A 20,900-nucleotide genomic window follows, 5' to 3' on the forward strand; every position below is an offset into this window, starting at 1 on the left:
TCTTGCCCCACTTCCCCTAAATTAAAAGACTGATGTATTTTTATCAAACTGTATATAATTTATCACTTTTATTAAAGGCAGTTACCTATTCCTAGATTTTTTTAGTGTAAACATGTCGAAAAATCGAATTTTGTATTTCCATATCTTAGTTCCAAAATTGCGATAGCCTATAAACAAAAATCGCAATACTATTTTAAGAAATAAAACCAAAACAATTTTTTTACTGATGTGTAATCAAAATTTCACACCCCACGAGTCACAAAATTTAATAACAAAAAATTCTCTTAAGAATTAAGATGAGAAGATAACAATTTTAATTGTTATTTTCTAATCACAATTTAATAATTGAGAAAGTTTGTAGACGATGATAAAAATATTTTTATTATTATCATCTTCAAAATAAAATTTGATTGTTGGATAACATTTTCAATATCAAAAACATACAAATTTACTTAAGTTTTATTTACATATCTGATAAAAAAAAATATCTTAATCTACGCAAGTGGGAAGAAAAATGTGTTAAATCCATTAAATTAAAAAAAAAAAAAAAATATCAACCTAACATCTTTAAATCGGTAGTATTCTGGTGTTCATGGCTCTTTGTTTACTATCAACTTTTAGTACCTGTGAAACTCTTGTACTAATCGGTCGTATATAAGAGCTACAGAAAAAATTTAAAGCTTTAAACCAATTTAACTATTTTATTATCCAAGGATTTTGTTTTTTAGATTAACCACATAAGTTGAAATATCATTTATTGATTTAATGATGTGGTTTCCAAGTTCGATCGTCAATAAATCAGTTTGTCATCATTCATCGTCATCACCATAAAATGTTGAAATATAAAAAACTGTCAATATTGCTTTATGTCGTGTTACAATCGAGAGACAATAGTCAAGTGGATATACCCTTCACAATAAATTGTTTGAGATACAATTTGCTATCTTATCATTAAAAAATACATTTGTTTATTGTTTAACCTTTTTTTTTTTGTCAAAATAAACGGCATGTAATTGGCAAGACGCACGCGATACGCTTTTGTATGAGAGGAGTATCTTTTGCTGACGGAACAAAAAATAGCAGTTACCGATCTACCATCGCTCAAGCAAAGTGATTGCTTCGATAAACGGTTGGTGATAAAACATAATACGCGCATTTGAGATACTCGCACAACCGGAATACTAATCAATTCGCAAACTGCTTTTTCGATTTTTATTATATTTTATGAGATTGTTTGAAAAAAAAGTAGTTCAAACTTCAAAGTGAAAGATTCAAATCAGCTTTTAAAGCTGAAGTTCAATTTTTATTTCATTCAATTAATATACTCGTAAAAAAAGAGTTCCGACGAAATGTACTCTCGAGTGTTATGTGCTGTTGTCATTTTAAGTGGTTAGTTTGACAAGTTTTTTTTTATCATATATTTTTTTTTTTAGTTAATACAAATATGTGTTAATTTATTTTTTTTATAGTGCCGCTGGCAAATTGCTTAAAAAATACAACCAATTTTACTGCCACCATTATTGATGAGGTACAACGTCCACAACTTAGCACTTTAGATAAATATCTGAGATCACAAAAATCGTTTGCGATTGTAAATGGTATCAGTAGGAGTAGTGATGATTCAGTGAGTGAAAATCCTGGATTACAAATTGTTACATCAAACAATTATCCTTTGCCATATCCTGTGCCGAAAATTGTCAAACAACGGTGAGTATTTGAAATTTTTTTTAGAGAGGAGATTTTATGAGGAAAATTTCCCTGATTGTATAGGTTTTCGAGACCATAAAGTTCTACAAAATTTCTACGTCAGTAATTTCCAATCTAATCAGTTTTTAAAAACATTTGATTGTTTGAAAGATAAGTGATTTTATACTGAAATAAAGAATCAACATTCAACCTCGTATCGGAGTTGAAAACTCGTATAAATTCTTTTAATCCATTAATTCAAGATTATCTTAAAATTCAATAAGAACTAAATATCCATGAAAGTTTTTAAGACAGTCAGAATGGTATATAATTCAAATAAAAAGTTTTGGCATTATGGAAGTTTGCAGTAATTTTCCACCTCGTACAATGAAGAAATTTGAATTTTGAAGAAATTTGTTTTTTTACAAATTATTTTAACAAAGTTTTATTAAATTCATTGAAAAAAAGGTTAAAAAATATTAATTTAACATATGTACATAAGTATTTAAAAAAAAATAAACCTGACTTTTTTGAAAATTTTACAAAACAAAATTTTCGTTTAAATCGCTTTAGTTGTTAACGAGAAAGTTAAAAATCAAAATAAATTGTTGGCATGATGATGAAATAATTCAATGATGAATTGTATATGTGATGGCTTATTGAAATTAAAAGTATAAACACAAATAAAAAGATAGTCCCTTTAATTTTAATAGATTCTTTTTTATTCAATTTTGGTTGTGCAAAAATGTTCACTGTAGATTACACTGGTCAACAAAATTTAACTTTTTTTTGCCCCAAGAACCAAAATATACTTTTCTAGTAGTTTTTGGGGTGCTGAATCCGAATCTGAAGTCAGAAAAATTTGATTGGCCTCCGTTTTTTAATTATTACCGTTATAAAATGCTAAAAAACGTAATTTTGGCTGTTTTCGCATTCTGTTTTTATGTGGGGTAATTCATTATATACAAATTTGTAACGGTTATTATAACAAAATATGTTCTACTTTCAAAAACTGTTTAAATTTTCCCGATATCTCTTTTATTGCTCGAGATATCTTAAGTTTCAGTTAATAAGCCAAAGAGAAACTAAACTTAATTTAAAGATCACAGAATTTTTGCCACAAGAACCAAAATATACTTTTCTGAAGGTTTTTGGGTTGCTGAGCTCGAATCCGCAATCAGAAAATTTCTATTAGCCTCCGTTCTTGAAATATAACCGTTATAAAAAAAAACCTTTATTTTGCATTTTATAACGGTAATATTTCAAGAACTAGGGCTAATAAAATTTTTCTGATTGCGGATTCGAGCTCAGCAACCCAAAAACCTTCAGAAAAGTATATTTTGGTTCTTGTGGCAAAAAAAGTTTAATTTGGTTGGACAGTGTTGTTTCTGATTCAAAGACCGCTATTTAATTTTAAAATTTCTCGGGGAGTAAAAGAGATATCGGAAAGATTTAAACATTTTTTGAAAGAATAAAAGCAGTTCTTATAGCCACCGTTACAAATTTATTCATAATGTATTACCCCACATAAAAACATAACCTCGAAAGCAGCCAAATGACGTTTTTTGAAATTTTCTAACGGTAATATTTAAAAAAACGGAGCCCAATAACAATTTTCTGACTTCAGATTCGAGTTCAGCACATCAAAAACTAGTAGAAAAGTATATTTTGGTTGTTGTGGCAAAAACCTTGTTGACCAGTGTTATTTGTGTAGGTGCAAGTACCTAGTTATTAAATAGATTTGTACATTTTTTTTTTAAGTCGGCAGTCTCGACAAGAACACCATGCAGGAAACTATATTTATTTTTTATTATGCAAAAAAATGCATCAAGTCAGTTTTTTTTAAAATTTTTGTGATTTTGAAGAAAAATAAAAAAGGTAAACAATTTTTTTGTTAATTTAAAAAACAATGGTTAATGCCGGAAACGGAATCTAGCTGTCAGTCGAGCACCTTACCCTTACCCTCAAGTTCAGTCTTTTATAAAAATAATAGTGCCAAAAAGGAATTTTTTTAGTTTTACGTTGTATTTTTTTTTCTCCGTGTATCGTCATTTCAAATCGTATTACTCGAAAAGGGGAAAAAAGGAGGAAAAACTACGCTATTATTGAGAACTTAAATTGTAGAGGGCACTTGAAGGCAAACCAACTACATAAATCTCCAATTTAATGAAAATTAAGGTAAATAAAAATGATTGAAATTGCTTCGCTAACGAGCCCCATTACAATTAGCCTTAACGTTATTTAATATCCATAACAATTTAATACTGTTCACAATTTTTTAACACCCGCTATCACTATCGCAAGTTAACACCTTATAACTGCAGAGATAAGAAAACTGTACCTTTTTTTATATACCGACTTTGAATGGAAATGAAAAAAAGGGTAACCGTCAAACTTTTTTTGGTTTTGGTTCGATGGGAGATTGCAAAACGTTGTTTAATCATTGGATTTTAAAAAAACTAACATTTCCTTTTTTTTATTTTTGACCTATGGCGGTACCCACTGTGCACTGCATTGATTTATAGAAAACTGTTAACTTTTTTTTTTGTTTTGATTGGCTTGCAAAGGAAATTTTAAAATAAATTCTGGAGTGTCACAGTTTCCGATATGATGGCAAAAGGTTTCCTTACAAATAGTCACTATCTCTCCCGGAAATTCATTTTCCCCGCTTAAGTTTTTTTTTTAAATTCTTTTAAGTATAATATTGCTTATTTTTGCCAAAAAGCCTTGTACATCTTCGATACAGTAATCCGCAGCACTTCTTAATGTAAAAGCTAATTTTTTTAAATACAATAATCCAAAATGAATGTCCTTTCTTATGAAATATTTTTTTCTGTATGTTTTTTTTTTTTTTCTATATTGTTTCAAATGACTCAAACCATTTCGATACAAACCAGAAAGCTTTTAAGTAAAAAAAATCCAAAATTGAAAGTTGATTTTAAAAATATGTAAAAATTTTCTGAAAACGAATAAAAATCATTCCGGAAACACTTTCACAAAAAAAAACTCAATTCAATAAATTTTTTGAATTTTCTGCTTTTTAACATTTTTTAAATTTTAGCATTATCTAGTTTTCTGAAAGAGACTTATCTAGAGGATCAGGCAAATTTCATTAGATCATAACGAGAAAAAAAATGACAAAGACAATGTTGGCTAAAGCACCATTTTTGGGATGGCGTAATTTCTGAAAATTACTCTAGCTTACTGAGTAAATTAAAAATAAAATAGATCTAAATCTAAAAATCTGTACAACGCTCTGGGAATAGATATACCGAAGTGTTCTCAAAATATTTCTGATCATTTTTGAAATCCTTTATCAAAATAGTCAGACTCATGAATTTAGTGAAATTAACTACGATTTTTAATAAGACAAGTTTTATAACTTTAAGAAAAAAGGGCTAAATTTAACCTCCCATACACAATTCTCTTCAAAACTAAGTCAAAATGCAAACATTTTATAAACTATTTATTACAGTTTAAAAAAAGTGAAATCCTAACATACTAACTTCTCGGTTGTCAACGAATGAAAGTGTTAAATTTTTGTATGTGCCTTAGATTTGTTTGAATGTTTATTAAAACAAAACACGAGCTAACAGATAAACCAGGTGAAGAGCGTAATAACCTTAATCGAAATAATTTATGACACAAAAATATCAGTTGTAATAAATATCATCCATATCAACAAAACCTTGTAATGGATACGTATTCGTATCACTATGAAAGTGCATTACCTAAATGGAAAAAAACAAATCTTAAATAAATATTATTTAGCTTTATCTTATTGCATCAATGGATTCTTATTAATAACCATAAATCTAATTACACACCTAACCCAACAAATACTTAATCAATGAAATAAATGATGTTTTTGTTGAAATTGAATTAACAGAAATTTAATATTTCAATGCAAGCTAAACTTTTTGTTTTAATTACGTAGGTACAAATAAATTATTAATTTAGTATTCGAGAAACATTTAAGACACATGTGTGCTGAAATGAAAATGAAACTTCATCGATTAATTTGGAGCTTATTTTACTTCCGTCAAAATTAACTTCTGATTTTCTGAAGCCATGAATTTCAATAAGTTATTATATGCGTTAATTCATTATACGAGGCTGAAGTGTGTCTCTCTTTTTTTGTAAATTGAATCAGATTGGAGAAGATTTCACTTTTAATAAAACAACATTTATTATTTCCATCCATGGCTTTGTTAATTTCGGTTCTGTTCATTTCGAATAATAAGCCGTAAAATGGTTTTGTATTTACACCAGCAGCGCAGAGAAGCTATTTTATTTAAATTATTTTATTAAAAAAGAGTGGCCATTGAACTTTGGGTATACTATGTACTGCGATTTACTTTATTTCTGGGTGATATAAAATATCTTGATCGAAAAAAGATTATTATCTTTTGAATTAAATTAAAAAAAATTGCTAAACAAAGAAAGTTAATTTCAGTCAACCATATACGAATGGAAACCTTTGGTATGAAGAAGAAGAAAAAAGCAAACAGGAGTGGCTTCGAAAATTTTATAAACCTCAACGTTGAACGTGATTTTAATTTTCATCGTCCAACTATCCATTAAAATGAGGAAAATCTAATTTTCTCACTCGTCAGATTCATATTGCTGACTTTTGCAAATCGTCTGCTTAAAGCTTATAACAAAAAAAAAAATTCTTTTGTCATAAAATTGACTTGGTGAGAAAAATGCCTGACAAATTATAATTTTAATTAAACCTATTTAAACCTACCATAAACTTAGGCTAAGCGTGCAGACAATTTTGTTTGCCAAAAGCCTATTTGTTAGATACTTAATACGTACATACATCTATAAATTGTTTAAATTTTTTATAATAATTTAACGCAGAACAAAACAATGTGTCTATAACGCCTCAGTGAACAGTCATTATAATGATATTATGATCATTAGCTCGTTCTGTATTAAAAATGATTTGTTGCTTAGAGATAAAAAACTGATACAACAGACATACATAATTTGAAATGTACCTAAACAAAAAAAAAGAAAATATCTAAATTGTTTTAATCTTTTTCTGATTGATTTATAGGAGTTAATTTAAATTTAAGCTTAATAGACCAGGGTCGATAATTTTTGAAACCAAAAAAAATCATAGTAGAAAGATTTATCAATGTTACATGAAATCTTACGTTTTTTGAGTAAAAGTGTAAATTTGAATAAATAGGCCAAAATTGTAGACAATGATAAAAATTTTTTTTCGAATTCAAGCTTTTTTCATTTTTTCAATTTTACGAGAACATGTTCTATAGTATACTAATGTAAATTTTTTCTTACACCATCAGAAAATAGACATTTTAACGAACGAAATGCCCACCGACGTTTTGAAAAAAGCTGATATTTTGACACGTGAATTTTCGATTGAAAATTAGGGTGTTTTTTTGGTATTAAGTCAAAATAAGGTAAACAAATTAATATTTTAAATCAAATAAATTACAGTGTATTTGGGACATAATAAGGTAAATTTTCACCAAATTTCGTAGAAAAATGTTTGTTTTTGAAAAAGATAAAAATAAAAAACCAAAAACTCGATTTTTTGAATTTTTCACATAAATTTTGAGGTTATGTGAAAAAATTGTTGATACAAAAGTTGTAGATCTTTTTATTACCTACAACTTTGCCATACAATTTTTTTCTATAGTATTTGTAGTTTTGCCGGAAATCGAGATATACCATTTTGTACCATTAAAAACTCAACCCACCCACTTCCCCAACTCGGCTCGTCCGTAATTTATTTTTCCTTTAATTTTCATCATATTCACCTATTTTTCCAATGGGTTTCATTCTACTATGATTTTTTTTGTACTTTTTAATGTTTTTGAAGGCATCGGCACTGGTCTATAAGGATATTAAAAAATTAAATAAACTTTAACCAAAAAAAAAGAACGACTTCCATGTATTAAAACTTATGTTATGTATTTTTCATGGACCACAACTGGAACAAATTAAAATGGTACTAAAATCATCAAAATCACGCAGTCCTACTGAGAAATAACAAACATCCTCCTTTTTTGAAGTCGGTTAAAAACCCTAAAGAAAATCAAATCAATACCCAAACCTGGCTCATCGATTACAAAAGTCATTCTTTATAGAGACGATTTTATCAAAGCAGTCCCGAATTTTTGTGTCCTGGTAGATTTATTTGGAAATCATAAAAGGTCTCAGACAATGATAAGCACATAATGGAATATTTCTTAATAAAATGTCTTTTTTTTTAATTCATTGATTGAAACAGCAAACAGGCATGGTTATGGTGCGTGTTTTTAGGCTTGTTAAACCTTCAAGAAGTGAAGTCGAACGTACATATAAATTTTATTTTTAATTAATTAATTTCTTTATACCAATGGATTTATTGCACTTTTGGCATTTTTAAGTCTGTACAAAAAAAAAAAATGATTTATCTCAATTTCAACAGCCATATAATAAAAATTGTCTGTTAGGTATCTTAATTAGCAATTTTTTGTTGCTTTAAGATTCCATGTACATTTAATTTAAAAATACATTGTTTAAGTCTTTTAAATTAATGCACGAGTATGAACTTATAAAACGTAAACAATATGAGTTAAAACATCATTGTTTTTTTTTCTCATTTATTGATTTCATAACAAACATTTCATCGAAGCAAAAATTATATCATACCATACCAATGTGTTATTAATATTATTGTTAGCTTAAATTCATTCTGCATTCTTACTTAAATTCAGCTGCTTTAATATTAACAAAGTACACTGTTACTTAAAGATCACTAAATATGGTATTGTTTTGTTTCTTAATTTTAATATGAGAAAATTTCTGAAATGTATTGTTATTTGTTTATTAATTATATGCATGTTTTTGTTAATCGATAACGATTTGTCAGTTTTTCAAATTTCAAACTCACTTTTAAAATTATGATCATACTACGTAAAAATAAACAAGGAATATTTATTGATAAGAAGATGATATTAAATTGTCTGTGTGTAAAATTCGAAGTTTAAATTTGAGTTATTTATATCAATTTATTTTTAATCAGATAAATTTGTACGAAAGTGGACATTGTCCTTAAAAAAATTCTTATCCTTGACGATATCAAATGAAGATATTTCTTTATGAAGAAAGTCGTGTGTTTGATATGTGGGATGAGTGTTAATTCAAAAAACAAAACTTATCACATAAAAATAAAAAAGTATAAATATTTTTTTTTGCTAATCCAGAGCAAATTTTAATTTTTTGAAATCATATCACATCTTCTGAAATAAGCATTATTTTTATATAATTAATCTTGTTCATTGTATCCTTTATTATTTTGGCCAGTGCTCAAAATTAATTTTCATTAAAAATGTATGGGCACTACAAAACATAATTCGAAGAAATATCGAAGAGTTTTGGCAACAAATTACAAACTTTTTGATTGGTGATTTATTTTTTTTTTTAAACGAAAAATGAATCGCAAGAAAAATTATGATTTGTATTACATTACTCATACGCCATGTAATCCTGTTTGAATTAATTACAGTCTTCTATGGAGAAAGACAGTACGCAAGTTAAAGCTGAGAGGTTAGGTAAGATTAAGTAAAGGTGGATTTTAGAAAAAACATTCTATCTCCTGTAAAGGTAAATTGAAGCTATTTTAAATGCAGCAAAGTTGCTAACATAAGGCCACATTTGGTGAAATTGAGAAGTTAATTAAATTGTTAAACAGTCAAACTAGTTATACAAACAAACAAGTCTAAAATCCTACAGTATAGGCTTTTGCTTTTCAAGTAAAGTCACTTGCACAGGTTTGTATTTTTCTCTATTCAAATTTACACCTTAGAAAGAAGAGGATTTTCAAAAACTAAAATTCCACTATCTAACCTTCAAAGCTTAATGAGACCTTCTTCAGAACTTATCGAAACCATAACCATGTTAGATTAATCACAACAAAAACATTACTGTTAAAAAAAGAGCCAAGTTATCCTATGTTGAAATTATGCTGGCACAAAAAGTACTGAGATGAAGATATTTCTTCATCTTTGGGTTCAAATTCGTATCAATAAAATTTAAATTGTTCTCTTGACAATTTTTCTTTTAATTACCGATTTTTTAAGTTATTTCAAAAATTGCCAAGTAAACAATGAAAATTTTATTGATACGAATTTGAACCCAAACTTTAGAACTTGGTACACTTTTACATCTCAGTACTTTTTGTGCCAGCATAATTTCAACATAGGATAACTTGGCTCTTTTTTTAACAGTAATGTTTTTGTTGTGATTTCACTACTTTTTGCAAGGTATGGCTGTGGAATATAAAATCTCTTTATTTGATGAAAATTCAGTGAAAATGGGTGGTTGCCACGCCCCCTGCCTGAAATTCTTAAATTTTAAATTTTTTCCTTTGTGTAAACTACCAGCTCCACCATTCTACCAAATTTCAAGATTCTACGACATACAGAAGTGCTCTATAATATTTGATGAAAATTCAGCGGGAATGGGCGGTTGCCACGCCCCCTGGCTGAAATTCTCAAATTTTAAATTTTTTCCTTTGTGTTAACTACCAGCTCCGCCATTCTACCAAATTTCAAGATTCTACGACATACAGAAGTGCTCTATAATATTTGATGAAAATTCAGCGGGAATGGGCGGTTGCCACGCCCCCTGGCTGAAATTCTCAAATTTTAAATTTTTTCCTTTGTGTAAACTACCAGCTCCACCATTCTACCAAATTTCAAGATTCTACGACATACAGAAGTGCTCTATAATATTTGATGAAAATTCAGCAGGAATGGGCGGTTGCCACGCCCAGCACCACCATTCTACCAAATTTCAAGATTCTACGACAATCAGAAGTGCTCTATAATAATTTATGAAAATTCAGCGGAAATGGGCGGTTGCCACGCCCCCTGGCTGAAATTCTCAAGTTTTAAATTTTTTCCTTTGTATAAACTACCAGCTCTACTATTCTACCAAATTTCAAGATTCTACGATAATCAGAAGTGCTCTATAATATATGATGAAAATTCAGCGGAAATGGGCGGATGCCACGCCCCCTGAATTGAAAATCTCAAATTTCTACGATATCGGGAAGTTCTCCATAATTTTGATGATCTGTCAGTGAGTCAGTTACGGTTTTTGCGATTTTTGAAGCCCTATATCTCAGAAACTACTCATCGTAGGAGGCTGAAATTTTGTGAGGTGTTTGGTTTTGACGAGCTCAACAAATGTAGTGAGTTTGAAATTTCTAGCATCTTTGGTGTGGAAGTTAGAGGGGGGTCGAAAATGGCCTGAGTTGTTTCCTGTAAATAAGGGTGTAGTGCCAAAGTTGCTAGAGAACTTGGCTGGGCACTACCGTGCCCCTTGATTTTTATTACTAGGTATTTTAATTTTCTAGAGTCAATTTTTATTTAGTTTTCTTCTTAAATTTATCATATTATTATTTTGAACTAAGAGTTTGCGAATTAACAATAGTTGAATGAAATTAGTTCTCTTACTTTGTTAACTACTTCATTTTGTTTATTAAATTAAATCACTAACATTTATGGGTAAAGCAAAACAAAGCAGTTGTTAGCAATGATTTGTAACTTTGAGTGTTAAAGAAATAAACATCCATTTTTTCTTCTTTTAAAACAAAGAAACCACTGAACAAATCTTTGCAATTGAATAACGTAAAAAAAAACGTTAACAATAACTCTGTATAAACCTAAACCTAAATATTATTGTTTTTTTTATTTATTGATTTTGTTGCAAAAGTTTCAGTGAAAAATATTATATCATAGCAATCTGTCTTTGATGTTATTGATTGTTTAAAAAATTCATTCCGCATTCTGATCAAATTTCAGTTGCTACAATATTTTTATAAAGTACATATTTATTTGTTTTTTTTTTTTTAAGATCACTTAATATGGTTGTGTTTTAGCATATTTTTGATAAATATAGGGAAATTCCCGAACTAATAAGTTAACTATTTATTTTTGAGATACATTTATTTGTTGATCGATATCGATTAGTCATTTTTTAAAATTCTCATTTAAAAAAAAAAAAAAAACATACAAGTAAGAAACAGGAAAAATTAATTGATAAGATGATAATAATTGTTATTTGTAAAATGTTTAAAGTTTATTTATTTATATCAATTTATTATTAATCAGATATGTGTATTTAATCAAGTGTTTCGTCCTTGAAAAGTTTCTGACGATATCTATGAAGATATTTTTTTTTTACAAAGAAAATCGATACCTAGATAATGTGATAAGTGTCAACATACAAAAACTAGTAGCTAACGGTATATAAACATAAAAGTACATACCTAATGAAAACTTTGTTTTTTAAGGTTAAACATAATTTTACTATCAAATTTATGTTAAAATGATAGGTACATATAATCTTCTAGACCAAACGTATTTTTTATATCATCGATTCCAACTCTATGGTCAATATTGCCTATAAAACAAACAGAATTCAAGAAAATATCGCTGTTTTCTGCCATAAAAAAAACTAATCGGTAATTTATTTTTAAAGATCCAAAAATAAATCGCACAGAAAATCTTATTTTGATTACGTATACAACACGTGGTCCCATTTTTTGTATTACAGTTTTCTGTAGATGGTAAATATAATTCATTTTTTTTTATTTTTGATTCTCATAGGACGTATAAAATATGTATGTAGTTCAAAAAATTCATACATTTTTCCGGTGGTGCAATGGTACGATTTCAAAGGTGTTCTTTCTCGCTAGAAAAAACACCCTTTGACCTGAAATTTTTTGGTGGACATATTTTATTATTTTTTTCTATGGTATATGAAACGTCCACACAAAATTTTATCAACCTACCACTTTTTTTCAAGGAGTACTTGGTAATATTATGACTCTAGCTCTTTGAGTAAAAGATAATTCATAAAGAGTCCAATAACTTTTTACATGATGGTCGAGACATTTTGGTAATGTTTTTATTCGATTGGGCGTTAGAAAATACCTCGAAATCATGTATCATAATAATAAAAATGTTTTATTACTTATACTATGATATGCAATAAAGCAAGTGCAACACAGAAAAAGTCTTGTATCTACCCTTCCGGATGGAATACAAGGTGGCCCAATATCTCAAAATAACTCTTATATTGAGTACTACCAAGGATGTTAATTTCATGCTTTTATCACAAAGTGCACGATTGAACTCTTTTTTAATGCTAAGCCGCCTCACTACAAATAAGATCCTAATTTTAGGTTCTTGACGAACAAAATAGCCAGTTTGAAAAAAAAGCATTTCCATATAATAGTTAGAGCTACGTTAGTCCACTGTTGTTAAAAAACTGTTTGGGTATTTTTTTCGCGTTTTCTAAAATTCCTGATCTCATGAGTGGGTAAGGGGTGTCAAGCGCCGTGAAAACCAGGACTTAAACTTTCTTTTAGGTCTAAAAACAAAGTATTGTATTCTTCTCATAATTCTATTAGCATTCCCAAAGTAACTAGAGAACATTACTGGGAGCTGTATTGCAACTATTTAAAGTTGCTCACACAAATACTATGCATTGTGTGGTTTTCAATCGAAGTTATTTCTAAGAAATCATGGGTCGAATCACTGACTATTTCGATCTCTATTTAATTAGTAGAATAAAATAGGGACACATAGCAACCATACGTTAACGAACGTTTGCCGTAATTCGACCCAGGCTTCTTTCGTTCAACCTTCCATTATTGTAGGTACACCGAAAGTCAATAAAAAATATAGAAAAAAAATTTGATATAGCTACGGTATAAAGCTCCAAGAATGCATGCTTTGTTTTTTTTTTTTAATTTAAAAAATATGTATGCATCCAATGAACTCGGGTTCATAAGTTTTTTCTTTAAGCTTAGTATGCATATCAAGCTTTATTTTAGCTCCCTAAAATCTACATTATTTTTTTTATACATATATGAATCACATACATTTTTGAAAAAACAAATATTTTTCTTTTCAGTATATCCGTAAACAATGCTAACGGCCTGGACATCATTGTCACTGATTTGGATATTGATCCAACATCTGACTACATATCTCTGACACCAATTAATGCAGATGGAAGTGAAAGCCGTCCAATCATCTTAACTGGCAAACTAAAAGAACCTTTAAACATTCGATCTTTGGGTTTTACCCGAGCAAATTTAATCTTCGAAGCTAGAACAGTCGAAGGACATGCGTACCGAGGTTTTTCACTTAGTTATGCTCCGTATGGAGAAATTCGTTCACCAACTACCCAGCCACCTGATTACACCTTATCCTATGATCAGTTGCAAACTTCGAGTAGACTTTTGGTAGTTGATAGAAATGAGCAAATCCAAACAACTTGGAATAAACTAAAAGAATTATTGGCAAAATCTGCAAATTCTTACATCGAAGCTGAGAAATTGACTTTAGAGAAAGCTACACCAGAGAATGTCACTCTTACCAGAGTGGCAGAATGTTTTGAAAGTTGGCCAAATTCTGAGAATTGCATTGAACTTGAATATGCAATCACACTTTATAATGATTCAAGTCTAACTCCAATGGTTGTTGATCCATTTCTTGAAGATCTAACACCTCGTGAGGTAGCCGGATTGAGTGATCTTCAATTGGAATTGATGTGGGATAAGTTTGGTCGTGCTGCATTTCAAGAAAGTGGAATCCAAGAGTATGTACTACCAGACACTCGATCACGAATACTCACATGGGTGGGTATTGCAATTGGAGTGTGTGTTTTGATGTTTTTGGTGCTGGTCGGAGTATTTCGATCTCCAGCATTTAGAGATCGGTGGGTGGAAGATGATGAAGTTGCTATAAAACCTAAAGAAGAAACAAACAAGGAATCAACTGTCGACATAACAATGTATCCCTCGCCAGATCAAATTATTCCAGAAATGTATCCAGGCTATCAAAGTGGCGGCGTTGCCAACACCCACAATCGGCCAAACACGTTTGATAGTAAGTATTAATTTTCCAAGAATTTTTTCCAATTCTAATTAACATAACTAATTGTATTAAAATATATTGCAGCAATAAATGAAGAAAATAAGGAAGATGAAGATACAAAAAACAATAACAAAATGTAAGTAATGTTTTCTTGTAATTTAACTGTCATGTTAACTTATTGTTAGATGGTAATATGGTAAAATGTGATGATCAGTTGGAATGTTAAATGACGCTAATTCAGATGTTTTTATATGTAAATTGATGATATATTTGACGGCAGATTGATTCGAAAATATAGAAAAATTAGCATTGATGGCTGTCACGATTGTGAAAATCGTTAGTATTTGGAATAAATGTGTAATAATTTTTTCTTGATAAAATTGCGGTGATTGAGATAAAGGTCAATCATTAACTGCTTTTTTTTTGTATCAGCTCCTTTATTGTAAAAAAGTTAAAACAAAATTTCCAAATTAATGACTCAAATTGACGTACCAACATTCTTTACATCTTGAATATGGTTATTATTATTTGTCATTTAAATCTCTCGATTTTTTTAATAAATAAAAAAGCTTGAGAAATTTGATCGCAGAAATTTGTATCTACACGGTACAAGATCAACCTATTTATTAAGTAATGCATATTGAAGTAAGTTGTTCCTTTTCCTTGTTTTATAAAAATCGGTTGTATTTTAGGGAGACAATAATGGAGGTCAGACATTCAGCAACAAAGTCTAGCCAAAAAAAAAATCTAAGGGGCATACCTCGCAGATAGAAAGCCTTTTTAAAAAACTCTTTTTTAGGGTATATGGCAATTACCGTTAATTTCAAGTGTTTCATATTTTTCCTGTTCCACTGCATACGAAAATTTTTTTTTTTATTTCAATTAGGAAAAGAAGAGATTAGGTAGATTTTGTGTGTGTTCACTGACGTAAGTTTTCCTGATTTCTATAAACGCGCATCAGGAAAAGATATTCAATTTCATACTGTTTCTTTTTTCCTGATCGCTATAACTACCAAGTTTGAAGTAAATCACTTTAGTAGCTTGGGCTGCAGCTTGAGAAAGATATAATTATGTATGTACATAGAAACACAAACAGATAGAATTGCAATGCCCACTTTTTTAGAATTATGTAAAATCATATCGTTATATCGAGTTCAATTTTTTTTTTTACAAATCCTAAACTCTATCCTATAGTTACGGTGACCATTTTTTTAAATTTCAAATAATGAACTAAAACAAAATGTTAACCGAGTTTCTAACTTTTTTTTTTGTTAATTTCAAAAAGTAACACAAAAACAAATCTTCCCGAAAATCCAAATCAAATTCCACATTTTTTTTTAATGTTGAAATTTTTATTTGAAACTTCCCGTCCAACTAGATACTGTTGTCCTCTGACTTTTTAATGCAATGCAAATGCTCGAATATTCGCCAAAAGCTTTTGGCGAATATTCGAGCATTTTTTTTTTGTGAAAATTGCATTAAAAAGTCAGAGGACAACAGTATCTAGTTGGACGGGAAGTTTCAAATAAAAATTTCAACATTAAAAAAAAATGTGGAATTTGATTTGGATTTTCGGGAAGATTTGTTTTTGTGTTACTTTTTGAAATTAACAAAAAAAAAAGTTAGAAACTCGGTTAACATTTTGTTTTAGTTCATTATTTGAAATTTAAAAAAATGGTCACCGTAACTATAGGATAGAGTTTAGGATTTGTAAAAAAAAAAATTGAACTCGATATAACGATATGATTTTACATAATTCTAAAAAAGTGGGCATTGCAATTCTATCTGTTTGTGTTTCTATGTACATACATAATTATATCTTTCTCAAGCTGCAGCCCAAGCTACTAAAGTGATTTACTTCAAACTTGGTAGTTATAGCGATCAGGAAAAAAGAAACTCGGTTAACATTTTGTTTTAGTTCATTATTTGAACTAAATTTTTTTCTCTTTTTCATAATGTAAATGTTAAAAATACGCCCTCGCCTCAGAGGGTTTATTACTTTGAGTATTTTATACTTTGCTTATAAATTTTGTTCACATTTTTGCTTAATTTGTTTTATATGAAATATCAAATTAATATTTTATTATTAAAAAACTTTTTGACCTGAAACGTTCTCGTTTTATTTCCTAAAGGAAATATTTTAACCAACAACATTATTCATTAGTAAATTAGGTACATTATGATTTTTGCACATTCGGAAAATTGGGACCCGATCGCAATATCATTTCATTATCTTTTTGTTTCAAAAAGATTATAAATATTGAACAAAAAAAATGAACAGTTTTTGAAATAATGAACATTTGTTGTATGTTTTTTGACATAAAATAATTCATAATAAACAGTTCATTATTATAATGAACCGATAGTCACCGTACCTATAATAGTGTACCTATGTTCAAATATCGCAAGTAAGAATGAGTTTTTTCTAAAATATTTGCTATACTACGATATTTTTTTAAAATAACCGTAAAATATAGGTTATCGTTCAGAAAAAATGTGTATATTTTCAAAAGATGTACAATATCGAAAGTATCGTATACCAATCTGAAAGTATTGTCATGTGTTGCAAAAAAAGCGATTAAAACTCGTTTTAAGCGAAATATTCGACTATTTCCAATATAAAATGAACGAGAAATGAGACCTTTAATAGCTCGTTCACTGCACGAAACATAAACTTACCAAAAAATAATACACTTATCAAGACTTTTCCAATGACTTAGGTCATATACCTTTACTTAAGTCATATAAGTTATTGGACTCTGTGTTTGATTTTTACTGACTGAACTTCGAAGACTGAATTCAAATATTTTAGGTTAATTCCTATAAATTCATGCACCTTATTGCCCGTTCGCGGTAAGGAAGTATCTTAGAAGGATACAAATTATCAGCCAAACTGTTGTGCCTTGGGCGAAAAGCATTGGGACTTAAGGTCACTAAATCTTTAATATTGAATTTAATTTAAAAAAAAAAGTCCACTAAATATAAACAAAAGTTAATGATATTTCCATTATTCTCCTTTCCGTTCCTATAAGATAAAAAATCTGTTTCATTTTTTAGTTCTGAAAGCTAAAATTATTCAGAACCACAAACAAATAACTCATTGAAAAAAAGTGGGTGTAACTTTTCACACTTGAATGAATAAATTCTTCTAGAAATCACGTGCAATTTATGCAAATAATTGAATTTTCTAAATATACTAGGTACTTGGCAAAGTGTCGGTTTAATTAATTATTATTTCATTCATAGAAGTTGTTGTAGGCGTACTAATTATAATAAATAACAAAAATGCTATAATTATAACAAATCACTCTTTAACTGACTTAAATTATATAGTAAAACTGTATATTTAGTACTCATAAAAGCTATACATATAATATTGTTGTTACTACGAGTAGTCGACTAAAAAGAAAGACTAAATACCATTCATACTTGTGTAGTAGTGGTCAAAACAATCAAGTTCAATTGTTTTATGGTTGAACGTTGACAAGCTATAGATGATTAAATAAACTTTGCATTCAAATGCTTCACCAACCAAAGTCAAACAACACATAAAATACAACTTACCTGTCAGTCTGATTATCTTAATGTTTAAAGCTCGTCAACACCTTGAAATCCAGTAACTGCAGCTTGATAACCTTGCTTTATCATAATAATTATGTTTGTGAATCAAGAGAGTCAATCAATTGATAACAAAATTTTTGTAGTAATCTTATCTTAAAACTCAAACGCATTTTGTATCCAACAAGAAAAGACTCAAAGCGTTTGAATTTGTAAAAAAAAACTTGTTTTTATTTTTCTTTCTTTACAAAAACTTACAAACAAACAAAAAAAAAACAAAAGCAATTTAATTTATTTTTCAAAACAATAAAAAACCTTAAAAAAAAAAAAAACTAATTGCAAAAACTACAAAGCAACAATAACAAACTCTTTCTCATTTCAGTGGGATCAACAAATCTACATCAGTGCATCAATCAAATCCAGATAACTCTGTGTAAATTGTCAAACCAAACCGAAAGGATACAAAGCCAGGATTTAAGGAGTACCAAATATTATTTATAAAATAAGATAAAATTATGTGATACAAATAAATATAAATATATTTCGATTTTATATAATATAAAAAAAAAAAATAAGAGAATTAATTTAAATAAAATAAAATTTTAGTTCATATTATTGTTAACCCTCAAAACGTGGTCAGTCTTTTATGATGGTTTTCTCCAATTTTGTTTTGTTAGATGCCAATATTGAAAACTCACTGAGGTTAAGAAGACAATAGACAAACGGTCGATATGAGACTCATAATTCCCTCGATCTTAGAACTTATATTTAGTCTTCCAATTTAAGTCTGCAATCATCCGGATTTATCAGAACCTTGATAAGATACTCCACAGATGGTCTTTCAGCTGTCCGATAAACTGTCAGACCTCTCTCTTCAATGCACTTCCGAGTACTCGGTCCAATTGCAATCAATTTCTTCCCTTCAAAACTCAAATTATTCTTTGCAAAATGGTCAACAGTGCAATTAACCCCGGAGGGACTAAAGAATGCCAAAAACTCAACATTCTCCTCTTTCAAAGCCCGATCAAGAGTCTCCCCCAACTCTGGATGACAAATAGTTTCATAAACTTCAACAGCATCCACAAGAAACCCATTGACACCCAATTTAGATAACAAAATATCAGTTCTCAAATTGCCACATGGCAAAAGAAAAGGCTTCTCTTTATCGCCATCAAATGTTTCAATTATAAAATCAGCCAATGCACTAGCATTGCCAGTTTCTTTGCCGCGAGTAAACAATTGTTGTAGTCGCGTCATGGCCAAATTATGCGTGACCTCGCCAACTGAGAAATTATGCAACAAATGCCAACTCTTTGGCATTTCTCTTTGTTGCAATGCCTCGATTACTGCCTCAATGCATCGCGGGGAGGTGAATATTACACCGGCATATTGTTCGGCATTAATTAGTTTTTGTCGAAGTTCATCGAGTTTTTTAAAACCAAAGCCCAAAGTTGGTACAAAGATAGCATTGAAATTATTTTCACGAAGTAATTGAGCGTAAGTATCGGTTGAATCGGATTCGGATTTTAATACGATTACTGTACGTGGTTTCATTGTTGTTGTGGATGATGACATTTATTTTGGAGATAATATGTAAATAATTTCTTTTTCACTGAGTTTGTTTTTTTACTTTTTAATTGAAATAAATTAAAATTTAATTCCGTGGGAGAAAAGAAAAAGTTATTTTTATTTTTATTTTCGGAAAAAAGTCAAGGGAATTTACTGTCGGCCTTCAAATAGGAAAGTGACACCTGTGAAAATTGTGACAGTTGGTCTGCACAAAGAACAGCTGATTGGCGTACAGTGACATCTTTATTTGAGTTGTAAGAAAGTATGATGTTGAAAGTCGGTATGGTAGTTTGAAAAAAATCAACGTTATTTTTGAAAATATTTAAATAGGAGTAGATTTCAACAAATTCAGTTAAAAACTTGTTATTTTGAAATATGTAGGTATTTGATATTTATGCAAAAATAATTAATTTTAATTTTGATTGAAAAGTAACTGAAGTACATACAAAGAAAAGACAAATTAGAGAATGACGGTTAAGGTTTTCCCAAATCAGTGTTTTTATATGGCTTGGATAAAATTGAAATTCATCAGGGGAACTACACTCCTTTTCATCAGAATAGGTTAAAAACTTTTCAAATGTTCAGTATTCGTTTTTTCCTCACAATATAGGAAAAATAACAATTTTTTGATGTCAAGTCATTGTTTAAGATGTTTGCAGAATCATCAAAAAAATAATTCAAAACGTGTGGTTATTTTTCTTGTTTCTCTATGGCAAAGCATTTCACATCGTAAAACTGAGTAATTTTTTTGTTTCATCAGAATAGGTACACATAGAGAATGATGTGAAAGTGGTCCATGAAATGAATTTAAACCAAGTTCTTCTTAAAAATGTATTTTGCTTATTTTATTTTTTGTATAGTTGCGTTTTTATTCATAAAAAAAATAACAAAACTGTCCAGGAATTGCATTGTTAAATTTCTTTATGCAATCTATCTGAATCTCTTCCCTAAATTGTTAAATGGTGAGTTAGGAAATATTTTTGTCTTAAAATCGAATATCACAAATTTTATCAGTACGGGCTAGCCATTTCCAAACATTTTCAACAAGGTTCAGGGTTGTTTTCTATGGTAGATACTCAAGTACTTTGTAAATTTGCACTTCCTCCCAATATTTTACAGAGCATTTTTTGTGGTATTAGGCGTGGTCCTGTTAAAAAATTCAGAATACTG

General features: G+C 29.2%; 2 protein-coding genes across 2 annotated transcripts; one reads left to right on the forward strand and one right to left on the reverse strand.

Annotated features, from left to right (window-relative positions):
• The first annotated feature begins 627 nt into the window (after positions 1 to 627).
• Positions 628 to 18,735, forward strand: LOC129916710 (uncharacterized). Its single transcript, XM_055996821.1, has 5 exons — positions 628 to 1,389; positions 1,470 to 1,707; positions 13,636 to 14,615; positions 14,688 to 14,739; positions 18,544 to 18,735. Exons 1-5 carry the CDS (start codon positions 1,350 to 1,352, stop codon positions 18,596 to 18,598), a joined length of 1,365 nt encoding a protein of 454 aa, XP_055852796.1. The 5' UTR covers positions 628 to 1,349; the 3' UTR covers positions 18,599 to 18,735.
• Positions 18,736 to 18,745: 10 nt separating this feature from the next.
• LOC129916721 (uroporphyrinogen-III synthase) lies at positions 18,746 to 19,921 on the reverse strand. The gene has a single exon (XM_055996832.1). It carries the CDS (start codon positions 19,734 to 19,736, stop codon positions 18,930 to 18,932), a length of 807 nt encoding a protein of 268 aa, XP_055852807.1. The 5' UTR covers positions 19,737 to 19,921; the 3' UTR covers positions 18,746 to 18,929.
• Between the last annotated feature and the right edge of the window lie 979 nt (positions 19,922 to 20,900).

The sequence above is a fragment of the Episyrphus balteatus genome, chromosome 1, assembly GCF_945859705.1.
Source record: "Episyrphus balteatus chromosome 1, idEpiBalt1.1, whole genome shotgun sequence".
Lineage (NCBI taxonomy): Eukaryota > Metazoa > Arthropoda > Insecta > Diptera > Syrphidae > Episyrphus > Episyrphus balteatus.